General features: G+C 35.0%; 1 protein-coding gene across 1 annotated transcript in view; it reads left to right on the top strand.

Annotated features, from left to right (window-relative positions):
- Nucleotides 1–13,888, top strand: part of LOC145662702 (synaptotagmin-7-like) — a 605,329-nt gene that overhangs the window by 410,228 nt on the left and 181,213 nt on the right. Inside the window, 1 exon segment of the mRNA XM_081728554.1 lies at nt 6,092–6,232. Within this exon segment, the coding sequence (XP_081584680.1) occupies nt 6,092–6,232 (141 nt within the window).

The following is a 13,888-nucleotide window of genomic DNA, read 5'->3' as shown; positions in this document are numbered from 1 at the left end:
TTTATTCCGTAAAAAAAATACGAAAACTCGATTTAGGGGTCGTTCGAAAATTTTGCGGTCCTGATCGAGAAACTAATTATTGGCCAAGATCACACCTTTTGATGCATTTTTTTTTTTCATTCCTAAAATTCTTGGCCAATATCGCAATCTTTTGATCTATTTTTTGTCATTCTTAAAATTCTGGTTAATACTATTGTCAGTTTATTTACTACATATTCTTTAATTATAATAGTGGATTATAGTCTAATTTATACTTATTATGTTCTGTTTAGTCTCTCCTTCCCTAGGAGAGTAATGTTTGCTTCCTCTGTTGAATTAGTCTCCAATTAATCTCAAATAAATTAAACGATCACATTACTACAATATTAAATAGTAACTGTAATTATCAAATAGTTTTGTAATAATGATTACTTACCTGAAAGATTTACTTCCAAAGATAATACTTAATTGTTTAAATTGCATGGCGGTCAAGACGATACTTTAAAAAGACCTTATATGACTTATAGATTTGAAGTTGTAAATCTTTGTCACGACATAAATGTTCGGAAACAAAATAGAATATTCTGTGTATATAAGACTCCCTGATTATTTTAGCACGTTGAAAGGTTGTGCATAAATAGTTTTTCAACGTTTTTATGATTAAAGCATAGCATATATATAAATACAAAATGTAGCTAGTGTTTTTATTTACGTGTATAAAATTCCAGATATCGTGAGTTAAAGAAATCAATTGTCAGCTTTAGATCTGAATTCTACAACTGGTCGAAATTCTACATAGTTATATGTACTATAAGTATAGAAAAACTATATCCTCCTGAAAGCAATTTATTCTCATCGTATGCAGTAGGATTTAGCTTCGACAGTTGCAGTGAAATGAGCAGCTGTACAGAAGCATTTAAGTGAATACATCAACCCATTTCCAGACGATTCAGCTGGAGACTAAATCACACTGAAGGGACACAAATACACTACGTAGGTATATTATATGTTCCGTAAGCGCTTGGGTTTAACTCTTTTTTTTATTAGATGCTTAGAATACTGTGTTTATTTGGACTCGTGTCTTTCAACTCATGGATTATGTCCTCTGTCAGCAATATGTGGAACGGTTTGTTTTAAAGTTCCCAGTATGTATTTCGTTCCCTATCGATTGCAGTGTTATACGTATATAAACAACTAGAGTCTACAGAGCAGATGAGCAAAGAAATAAGAGCAAAAAATACCGTAAAAAGTAACGTCATTCTGTGATATTTGTGTAGAGAGGGAGTGAATATACATATTAGGTTGAAAGTTATTTGACTCCTTATTATCCGAGGCAAACCTATAAGTGCAATGTATGACTCTTAATATCCATAGAAGTTTGACTGCACTATTCTTTGTGGCTGTCTTATACAGACCATATAAATGTCATACTACGCTTCAAAATTGATTTCATTTTACCCTATTTAGATCTGATCTGATGTAGTGCTGTTCAGTCCTTTATGGTCCTTATTTTCTTTCTCTCCTTTCTCAAATTTATTATCTTAAGAGAGACTTCACATTAATTATAATTATATAGAGTAGTGAGTGAGACTGTAATGATAAAGTGGTTTTCCCATTCAGATTGTATATTTCCCTTTCACATAATATTTAATTGATTCTGATTTGAAGAGAGGGCTAAATGTAGTACATTAATGTATGTAGAAATAGCAGCACCAAGATGATATGAGTCGAAACTGACTAGAATTGTAGAATCCTCAAAAGCGTATGCATTGAATTGATTACAATTATTATGATGTAAAGTATACACGTATATTTTTATTTCCACTAAAGCGGTAAGCTTGAAACTGTCCTTCTGCTGATATGTTAAAAACTATTCTATCTTGTAAAGGTTATGTTCCATCAAGCGTGTTTGAAGTAGTGCTGTTAAAATTTGAAAAATTCATGTCTCGAATATTCAAATAATAAATTCGTCAAATATAATATGAGAATATGAAAAAAATTCGTTATTTGAACAATTACTTAGATAACGAATTATTCGGAGAAAGAGCAATTATTCGAATAATTGTTGGGATAACGAATAATTAGTCGAACAATTGTTCAAATAACAGATAATTATTCGATATTATATAATCTATTGGATAAATATTTGTTTGTTACAATAGCAATTGAATCAAGTAGTTCATGGGGCCAAGATGGATTTGATTTTATCAATGAAGTTGGACAACGCATATCGATAAAATCGGGAGATACCCGAGCTAGAGCGTTTCTCATACAACGCATTAGTATAGCCATTCAATGAGGAAACGGCATGGCGCGTCTTCAGGCTGCGGATCAAGGAGAAGGCCTCTAGATATAGAGGCTAGCTGCGAATATACTGAATAAGCAGTCGTGGATAGACGACTAGGGGTGGTTCTCCAGCTTGGGGGTTTGGGTAAGGCTAACAACCTCATCCTGTAAAAAAAAAGGCACTTGTTTAGAAACATTCACAAAAGCCTCGAACAAGGACTGATAACTTGGCTCGACCTCAGCAAAAGAAAATGGAGATGAGATTCGGAACATGGAATATTAGAAGTCTTTATAGAGCAGGCGCGTTAAAATCCGTAACGAGTGAGTTACAGAAATACAGGATGGACCTAGTAGGAGTTCAGGAAGTTAGGTGGGAAGGAAATGGATCTATTAATTCCGGAAATTTTACGTTCTTTTACGGGGAAGGAAATAAAAACCACCCATTAGGAACAGGGTTTTTCGTTCACAAACGAATATTACCAGTAATTAAGCAGGTTGAATTTCTTACTGACAGACTTTCTTTTATTACTCTTAAGGGTCGGTGGTGTGATATTATTGTTTTAAATGTACATGCCCCAACAGAAGATAAGGATGACGATATAAAAGACAGTTTTTACGAAGAAGTGGAACGAATATTTGACCAACCCCCGCGATACCATATGAAAATCGTATTAGGAGATTTCAATGCGAAGGTAGGATAAGAGGATATTTTCAAATCAGTTATAGGGAACGAAACTTTACGGGAAACTTCCACAACTTTTAGAACAAAGAAACGAGATTTTTTGAAAGCTAAAATTAAGGAAATTGAAGATAATAATAAAAATAAAAATAAAAACATTTAGGACATGTATAAGGGGATCAACGAATTTAAGAAAGGATATCAACCTCGTGCTTATATATTAAAGAAAGCTGACGGAACAGTTCTCACTGATACGGATAGCATATTAAATAGATGGAAAGATTTCTTTGACGATTTGTTTAACACACATCCAAAAACTAATGTGAATGGAGAAAAAGAGATACACATCACAGAACCGTATATTCCAGAACCTAACCGAATAGAAGTAGAAACCGCTATAAAGAAATTAAAGAAACACAAATTCCCGGGTGTATACGAAATTCCGGCTGAATTAATTTTAGCTGGGGGCGAAAAATTGTAGAACAAAATACACAATCTCATTCTCCTTATCTGGAACAAGAAAGAATTGCTACAAGAGTGAAAAGAATCAATCATTGTTCCAATTCACAAGAAAGGGGACAAAACTGACTGTAATAATTATCGAGGGATTTCTCTTCTGTCAACATCCAATAAAATCCTTTCAAGTATTCTATTAGCAAGATTAACCCCCTACGCAGATGAAATTATTGGAGATTATCAGTGCGGATAGAGACGAATACGATCAACTATCGACCAAATATTTACCATTCGACAAATACTCGAAAAGAAGTGGGAATACAATACCCCGGTACATCAACTATTTATTGATTTTATTGAGGTGTACGACTCGGTTAGCATAGAAACATTATACAACGTTCCTACAGAACTTGGAATACCGAGAAAGCTAATTAGATTAATTAAGATATGTTTAAATGAATCCTAAAGTGAAGTCCGGGTAGGAAAATTTTTATCTACAAGCTTTCACGTCGAAAATGGCCTGAAACAACGAGATGCGTTGTCGCCATTGTTATTCAACTTTGTTCTGGAATACGCTATAAGGAAAATCAAAAATAGCAAGCAGGGTTAGATAGCAGCAAAGATAGCAGTTGAACGGTATTCACCAGGTTATGGCATATGCTGATGATGTAAATTTAATAGGGGATGATAGGAGAACAATAGAAAGAAATGCAGAGATCTTTTTAAACGCTTGCAGGGACATGGGTTTAGAAGTAAATGTAAAGAAAACTAAATACATGGAAGTGCGTCGGGGCCGTAATACAGCAAATTATGGATACCTTAAAATATTAAATAATAATTTTGATAAAGTGTATACTTTCAAATATCTAGAATCAGTATTAACAGAGGAAAATCATACTCACGAAGAAGTTAAATGTTGACTAAAAGTAGGTAATTCGTGTTACTATTCGGTTCAAAATCTCTTGTCGTCGCGAATTCTGTCGAGGAATTTGAAGCTTAAAATATATAAAACGATAATCATGCCGGTTGTTCTGTATGGTTGCGAAACATGGTCGCTTACTCTGAGGGAAGAACATAGACTGAAAGTATTTGAGAACAAGATCCTAAGACGAGTATTCGGACCCAAGAGGAACGGGAATGGGGAATGACGGAAACTTCATAACGAGTAACTACATAATTTATACGGTTTACCCAATATTGTTAGGGTCATCAAGTCTAGGAGGCTTAGGTGGGAAGGTCATGTAGCTAGAATGGAAGAAAGTAGAAACGCTTTCAAAGTCTTGACTGGAAGACCAATCGGAAAACGACCATTAGGAAGACCTAGGTGCAGATGGGAGGACAATATTAAGATGGATCTCGCAGAGATTGGAATAAAAAGTAGAAACTGGATCCAATTGGCTAAGGATAGAAGTCAGTGGAGAGCTTTTGTGAACGCGGCATTGAACCTTCGGGTTCCATAGCCCATAGAGTTAGTTAGTTAGTTATTCAATGAGGAAATGTGTCAGCTACTTTGGGAAATTTGCCAACCGGAAAAGAATTGGAAGAGACCTTCCTTTTGTTGGCAATTTATGAATTAATCGGGATAAAATTTTCGTCAATTAACATTACCATTATTATTATTAATAATAATAATAATAATAATAATAATATGAAGAAGAAGAAGAAGAAGAAGAAGAAGAAGAATATGAAGATGGTGAAGAAGACTGTTAATAAATATAAACAAGATTTTATGTATATGTATATGTATGTATGTATGTATAATATCAGTAACAATAGAAGAATGCAATACTTTCACGTTCATTTCACACCAAATTTACAACTAATACAATCACCTAAATACTTTAGTTTAAAGGTAAAATTGTTCTCACACATAATACGAATTCCTCGACATATAACTTACAGGTATGTATACAGTATCAACGTATGTGATCTGACATTGAAATTGTGTTATTCTCAATGAATGAAACGCTACTTCCTTTCGGATATGACGTGGGGGAGCAAATATTTCCTGATACATTTTTCCCATTTTTTTAACAATAGTTGTAACACATCATTATTCAACGTTCAACTGAAATTTCTACTTTTTTCAAATTTATTGTGGAGTAAGTCTAAATTCAGTGATTATCTATATATCCCAGTAGTCCTCTAGTATTTCCCGAAATTTCCGAAGCATCTCGCAAATCAAATTCTGCTTGTCTTGATAGAAAACAGTGTGTAAACTACTGTAAAATTAGAATAATTGTATAATAAATATTGCACTCTCCTGAAATTTCATGTATAGAGTTTACCATGATCAAGACTTAAAAATGAGATAGAACGAAAACTACAAGTGATAATGAAATATTTTTAACCGACTTAAAAAAATCTCAGTTTGATCTGGTATATAGGTAGGTAGGTATATTCACTATTATATAAAAAGTGTAGGAAAAATATTCATATACTGTTTCTTGTTTAAAAAAGGCAACGAGTATACGAATAATTTTAACAGAACAAGTTTTAAGTCAAAATCAACAAATGCCTCCTATTAAATTGTATCTATAGGCTCAAGTAAAAGTTTGCAGATTTTCTTTTATTAATTTAAAACGAAAGAACGAATTTGTTATTTTTAAGTTTCATAATTATTGCTGTGTAGTTTAATTTAACAATTTCGTTAGATTAACGATTATAATTGCTTATTTTATTTCCTTCCAGATGGCCTTTCTTCAGAACAGATCCATTTCATTGGTGGATATGTATATTGACAACTCTGAACCATCAGAAAATGTAGGACAAATTCATTTTAGCCTGGAGTACGATTTTCAAAGTTCTACACTCATCTTGCGAATCATACAGGTAAGGTCTTATTATACTGTTTTCTTTCTTTTTTAATAAAAATGTAGTACGCACGTGTCGATTTCTTGTAACTTATGATCAAAATTCCATTTTTTCTTATTTTAAAAGTTTGACTGAAAACGAACAACGGGAAATTTATTTCAGATATTGTAGGAGCACACAATCTGTTCACAAGAAATCTACTGGCATATTAAAGTGAGAGACAAAGATTGAAGAAAATAATTGTTGAAAGGAGTAGCAAGGCTATGTTGTCATATACCTAATTGACAAAAACCATAGTAAGGATAGAAAGATTTTGCAAAACCACTATAAAAAACAGGATTTATTATTTTGGGTTTGAATCAGTTTCTTGTTGTCTAAACCAGGCTGTTTGGTTTAAATAGATTTTATTAGTTTATATACATATTCATATATATATATATATATATATATATATATATATATATATATATATATATATATATATATATATATATATGGTAAATTAAATCTGTTTCACCTTAATGTCTTTGTGCACCAACGGGATCGTGAAGGATGAGACCTATAGGTTAGATACAAATTGCCAAATCTTACGTTTTTCTGACACGTTTTCCGTGCATTTTCACAGTAAACTTATTTTATCCTTTTTAATATTATTAAAAAAATCTTAGACCTGGCCATTTAAAAAATGTTTTGATACGATCTTGTTAATGTATTTTCTTAAATTAGAGGAACTGATTTCTCTCAAACTGTTAACAACTCAATCCAACGATTAAAGTTAGTATTCAGAGAGAAAATACAATAGGTTGCATTTTTACATTCTCTTTAGCCGGCCCCCGAACCTTATGAATTGCAATAATTTGGTTTTAGCATCTTAGCCTTCGTCTGTCAACATCACCTGGATAATATCGCAGTTTCGATTGATATTGATATTAGGAACAGGAGTTACAGTGAACTAAGAACATTAAAACTCCAAGTTCTTGTGAATTTCGATATGTCCTGCAAGTATTTTTGAACGTATAAAGAAAGATAGAGGGCTGTCAAGAGATATATTTTTAGTAAAATACAGTTAAATGGCAACAATGATTTGTGTAAAAAAAATACTTAGTTAGTTGGATATGACTGAAGCGTCTCTTTCGGCACCAAGGCTATATGAGACGAGGACCTACGCCCTAGCCTAGAACCTGATCTCCAACAGAAATTTGTAATATACTTATTGTATTTTATGTATTGCAATTGTACTAAATGAAACTGACCCAGCTTCTAATCAGAATTATTGTGCGACCATACGTTTGCAATGTACAATGTGCAACCATATGTTTGTGGCATATAAATTCTCAATGTGACATACCTTCTCGTTTTCTTTTTTCCCTATAATCGTAAAATCTTCTTCTTTTCTCTTTTAAAAAAGTCTGACAACCCTAAGCATAAAGTGGAATCCGAAACTCTGCTCGTTTTCTATCCGAGAGAAATTGTTCTATATCTAAATTCGAAAGCGAGACCCCTTGATTACAAAGGCAACGAGTTTAGCGACTTATCCGCGGAGGACTCTTGATAGAAATACGTTGTACTGACCTCTCATACTTGTGAATATTTTAAGAGTCACTTCGGAAGAACAGAAAGGTATATAACTCTGCACAAGTGAAATTATTGCATTAATAATATACAATATTAGAATAAATGGACAGTTTCAAAAGACTACAGAGCAGAGAAGATCTCATTTAGTCCAAGTTAGTTCACCGAGTCAGAAATACAGCGACTGAAGTTAATTTGTGTATCAATAAATAAACGAATAAAGATTCAAATCAATTGAGTTCAAATCTGGCTCTGCGTCTTTCATACATAATGATCTGGGGTCTAGCTAATGATCTAAATTAAACCAACTTTTCCATCATAATAACAAATCTAAGTGGACGTAGGCACAGACTCTTTCATGACAACCATTGTTGACATTTTAACTGCCTACCATTTTGTACAAGGTGAGCGTAAAACCTCAGGACTTGCTTCATCTTGTTTCTTTTCACAATACCTTTCAAACGATATACTACTTGAACTCTCCCTTACAATTTGAAACTTTTGGTTGGACCCTGTCTGGTGATCCTCAGGGTGACCCCGGGACACAACTTTTCATTCAAATTTTTTGCCTTTAAAACTAATGGGATACATGTTCGCTGATTTTTTCCATCCACCCAACCTTTTTCCACAAAAATGGTCCGGGTCAGACTTTATAGACGACATGTAATCTACTTTGTCCTGCTCTTTCGGACGTTTATACCATCTTGCAGGAAAACGTACATCATTGTTTGCTTCCGGTCGGTAATGCTACACATATTGTTCTTTTTGTGCGTATTCACCCGTTCGAGCCCAAGTACTTTCCTTGTAAGTAACGTAACTGTTCACAATCATTAAACGATAGCCTAGCGATGCCAAATCTGGACTATGTGGTGCATACATTAAAACTACCCAGCCAAGTTCGCTCAATTTTCAAGTGGTTGTTAAAAGATGTATGCGGTCTAGCGTTGTCGGCGTGGTATACAACAAACTTTCTCTTGACCAGTTCCAGTCGTTTATTTTGAATTGCTAGGTGCACTGCACTAATTGTCGACAGTACAAATCCGAGTCTATCGTTCTGCTCAGTAGTAGCAGTTCGTGATCCACGAAGCCCTTCTAATCTTACCGAATGCACAGCATAACCTTTCCAGGTGTCAGTGTGGGTTTTGTCGTGTACAATGGAGCTTCTCCTCCCTTTGAACACGATCTTTTCCGCACATTGTTGTCCTGGTTTATCAACGTTTCATCTACCGCTTTAGGTATGCTTTGAGTTCGTTACATTTCAGTAGATATTCGGAGATAGAAACTCGATCGAGTAAGTGTTTTTAAGGCAAATCTTGCGGCACTCTAACTATGAACTGATTGAGGATGGATCTTTGGGTCATTGCCGATGTTATGACTGCTTACATGTCGATCTTGCTCGAGTTTTTCAGAATATCATTTACTTTTTCTGTGATTGTCACGCACTGTGATGAGCATCTTGGGCATGGAAACTTTCAGAAAGAAAGCAATTGAATCCTTTTTCTTAATATATTATATTATTGTATATATATATATAATATATTAAGAAAAAGGATTCAATTGCTTTCTTTCTGAAAGTTTCCATGCCCAAGATGCTCATATATATGATGTAGATACCATTTAGGAAACATTCCTTGCTTTTTCTGCAACAGTAGTAACAAATTTCTCTTGCATTCTTGGTCGAGAAAATTAGCTAGACTAGTGTTAACGTTGAACCAACATACGTATATACCATGAACAAAGTTCGATATTTGTGTTTCTGTGCTGTATCGACCCAGTGACCTATGGGTAGTACTTTTCATGAAGAATAAATATAGAATTTCTCTTACACAGGACAAATTTAAAATATGTAATGTGTGCATAGAGCAACAGGAAAGAAGCAGCAATTTTATTTTCCTGCTAAAACAGTAGCACGAGACTTCTTCATTCATTCCGACCGGGAACTAGAGAATACGAAGTAAAAAAGTCATTCGCTTACTCTCTTTCCCTCAATTTCTACATCTCCAGAAAGAAACTGAGTGTTTCCATTTGGTGTAGAAAGTGAAGACGTTCCAAATCGTCCATGAGACATACATTCTCCCTCCTTTCCTCTTTTTCGCTAATTTTCTTTCCATCCCGTTGCCTCGAGTGACAAATGAGCAGCGAATTCTTCTTCTTCCGTCTTCCTTCTTCAGACGGGGAGAAGACTTGCTCAACTTATTCCACCTTTCCTTAGCGAAGTTAAGTGTTCCATTTTCAGTACTACTGCTGCCGGGAAGCACGTGCGTATACTGGAAAGTAAAAAGAAAACTCATAAAAAACTAGGCGGCGGTAGAGAGATTTGAAATCTTCACGAGAAAGGATTTAGATTATTCATTCTAAGTGGAGAAGGAATAAATCTTCTAAAAGTAACTAACAAAATTATTCTTAGGATTGCTTCTCCTATATTCATTATACATTTTTTTTTTAATTTTGCTCAAGTATATAGAAAGGATTAATTATTGCAGAACGTTTACAATTTTGCAATATTTTCCATTCAAATATTTTGCTTAGAATACGTTGAAAAGGGGCGTTTTTCACACGATGACTGTTTGCCACTCAGAATGTTAGTGATGGTATTCATGTCCTCAGTCTAGTCTGAGGCGTGTGTGGATCTGAGTGCTTGGGATCCAACGCAGAGAATGCGTTCGGCAATTCCAGCGTTCAGTCAACGTCTTCGAGTTATCAACGCAGAGAAAAAGCCATACTTGTTACGTTACTCCAGAGTTAAGCTAATACTCTGAACAAAGTACTATGAACAAACATATAGTTCAGCATGGCCATGCGGACAAGATTCTCTCATCCTGTAGTGTGATCACTTTGCGAAGTTTACTACCTGATAATCACTATGCATAGTTCTATTCTGCTGAGTGGTTCCAACACGAATCACTGTCATGGTGGCATATGCTGTACGAAGCCTCGCTCTCTACATACGAGAAGTCGTCCTTCCGTAGGCCGACCATGTAGGTCCATTCGAACGCAGCCATATGTTTATATTTCGCTGTTTGACGTCGACAAAGTGTACTGACGCTTGGCTACAAGTTTCCTTGTCTACGCTTTACTACCTGAATGATAAGTATTTCGCTCTCCCGTGATACTAACCTATATACCGAACCGAGGCGCTTCTTAGATTACGCGTGCGCCATTCTGCTGAAATTGTAATTGTTGGTATACTTATCTTGTCCAACAAATCCTGTGAGTTTGGACCATTACCGGTTTTCCGTTATCTTCTGTTCCCCTTACCTCAGATAAATTTCAGCTTCAAGCAGTGAGAACGATTGGAAATAGCCTACATGTTGAGTCAAAATCGACTTTTTCTTCAAACTCATTTGCAGGATTATTTTATTACCTCTTTATATCTATATGCACATTTATATGGGTTGAATTTTAACCACTTCTAAATTTTTATTTTTGACGAATTTCTACTCAAAACAATAGGATTGTTTCCAAAAAATGGAGAAATTCTATTTAAAAGTTTCATTCGAATGAATAAATTTTACGAAGGTTGTCGTAGAACATGTAGAAAGTAACGTAAATGCCGATTCCATCAATGATAGAAATGTCGTAAGCTAGTTTTATTATTATTATTATTATTATTATTATTATTATTATTATTATTATTAATAATAATAATAATAATAATAATAATAATAATAATAATAATAATAATAATAATAGTGATCTATCCCTTCCACTTCAATTTTTTTGGAGTGAAAGACGTTAATATCTGGTAATTTTATTTAAAATTGTCAAAAGTATAAATATAAAAATATTTTCCACCATTTCGTTTTTCGTGGGGAGAGGCGGGACATATGAGTCCCACTTGTATTTTTAAGTAGGAAATATAAGTTCCAGTGGTAGTGAAATGAATGATCATCCTATATTTTTAATTATGATATATATTGTCAGAGAAACCTGGATCGTATTAATGGTTACAAATATTTTTACTTCGGTAGTTTATTCCAAAGACAAGCTCTTTATCAATACATGCAACTATTGCCTTATTAAAATATGTTCTTCAGTTTCATCTGTTCCATTATCTCCACTTTCACTACTGTTATTTGACAATTTTCATCAGCTATGGTATCATAACTTATACAGGGAGTCCATAAAGTCCTGCAGAAAAGTAAAACTATATAACTTGGAAACCGTTAGGTTTAAGTGTATAAATTCTTGGGGTTAGAAGAAGGGAAGTTTAAAACTTTGTTCTGGCCACAATGCTCGATGATGTTTGCGCTGGTAATCACATGACTTACGATAACGTCTATTAAAGAAAAGTCACAATGTATTTTGCGGTTGCGGAATTAAAATCTTGCGTTTCAGTGTAAAGAAAGTTCCAAACAACGTATGGGAAAACACCCCCAACAGAAACAAATATCAAGAGGTGGTACGAGAAGTTCAAAGAAATGGGAAGTGTGTCAGATTTACCACTCAGTGGAAGGCCAGGAACGAGTGACCATGTGATTCACACGTTGCAGGACAAGGTAGCCAGGAGTCCAATGAAGTCGGTTAAACGTAGGTCATTGGAACTGGGAATACCAAAGTCAACGTTACACAAGATCGTACGCAAGAACTTCAAAGTCCTGCTCTATAAGTTAAAATATGTGCCCGAGCTGATAGAGGCAGACTGTGACATGAGAATGGAATTCTGTAAGTCAATGTTTACTCGCTTACAAGAAGATGGTGACCTTCTGTCTCGATTTCTGTTTTCAGATGAAGTCACATTTCATGTGTCGGGAAACGTGAACAGGCACAACTGCCGAATTTGGGTGGGTCGGTGGAAACTCCACGTGAATTCGAGGAGTACAAGTGGGGTAGTCCCAAAGTCAATGTGAGGTGTGCTGTTTCAATGGATCACATTATCGGCTTTTTTTTCTTCGAAGAAGAGACGGTAAATGGTAACAATCATCTGAACATGTTACAGACATTCCTTTTTGCAGAGCTTACTAGGTTAGGCATCCTTAACGAGGTCCACATGCAACAGGATGGGGCACCGTCGCACTATACCCATCAAGTTCGACAGTTTCTTAACGAAGACTTTAAGAAGAGATGGATTGGCCGAAGAGGACCCACACCTTGGCCTGCAAGATCACCAGATTTGTCGCCTTGTGATTACTGGCTGTCGGGATACGTAAAGACCAAGGTATATTCGCAGAAGCCAGCTAATCTGCATGATCTCAAGAACAAAAAAAAACTGATGTGATTTTGAACATTCCAGACAAGCACCGCCGACACGCAATTCTTGGTTTCCCAAGAAGACTGGAAGAGTGTTTGGACGTGAATGGTGCTCAATTGGAGAATTGACGATGAACCTTAACTAGCTGAAACAAAACTTTGAACCTTTTTGTAAGTACACCAAAAGTATTTGTTAATACATTACGTAGTTTCCAAGTTGTAGGGTTTTACTTTCCTGCAGGACTTTATGGATCCCCTGTACAGTCAATGTCAAAATCCTCAAGAGATCTTCGAATTTCATCCGCATTATACTTGCGTTTACAGCTTCGTACACAGCTGACATCTGAACTCATTTTTCCTTGATGATCGCTAAATCACTTTCTAAAATAAGTATGCTTTTCACAACCACTGGGATAAATAAGTCTCATTCAAAATACCAGTGGGACACAATTGTCCCGGATGAAAAATGAAGTAGTAAAAACGTGTTATGTCCCTCATGGGTACATGATTTATGTAAATATTAAATAGTTCGAAAACATTGAAATGGAAAAATCACTAAAAGTACATACAATAAGCCAGTTACCATATTATATAATAAAGAGCGAGGCATTTAGTGGACAGAGGGTTCACAATGAAACTTGACAACAACGCGAACTACAAGTGGAACCTGTAATTATAAGAATTTGTAAACCATTAGCAGCCTTCTCTTTGCCAGTGAAACATTCATACAGAGCAATAAAATACGGTAAATTACCACTGGTTCTCTGAGGACTTATCGTGGGACATATATGTCCCAGTGGTAGTGAAGGGGTTAAGTGTACCATTTGTTGATTTCCCCATTTACGCGTGTATATGTTACAAGTTATTATCTAGTGACGCTATGCATTGTTGAAGCCAGCGATCCTCTCTCTG

The sequence above is a fragment of the Thermobia domestica genome, chromosome 10 (genome assembly GCF_964235325.1).
Source record: "Thermobia domestica chromosome 10, izTheDome1.hap1.1, whole genome shotgun sequence".
In the NCBI taxonomy this organism is placed as follows: Eukaryota; Metazoa; Arthropoda; class Insecta; order Zygentoma; family Lepismatidae; genus Thermobia; species Thermobia domestica.
Note: the sequence above shows the minus strand (reverse complement) of the source record. Positions and strands in the feature narration are given on the sequence as shown.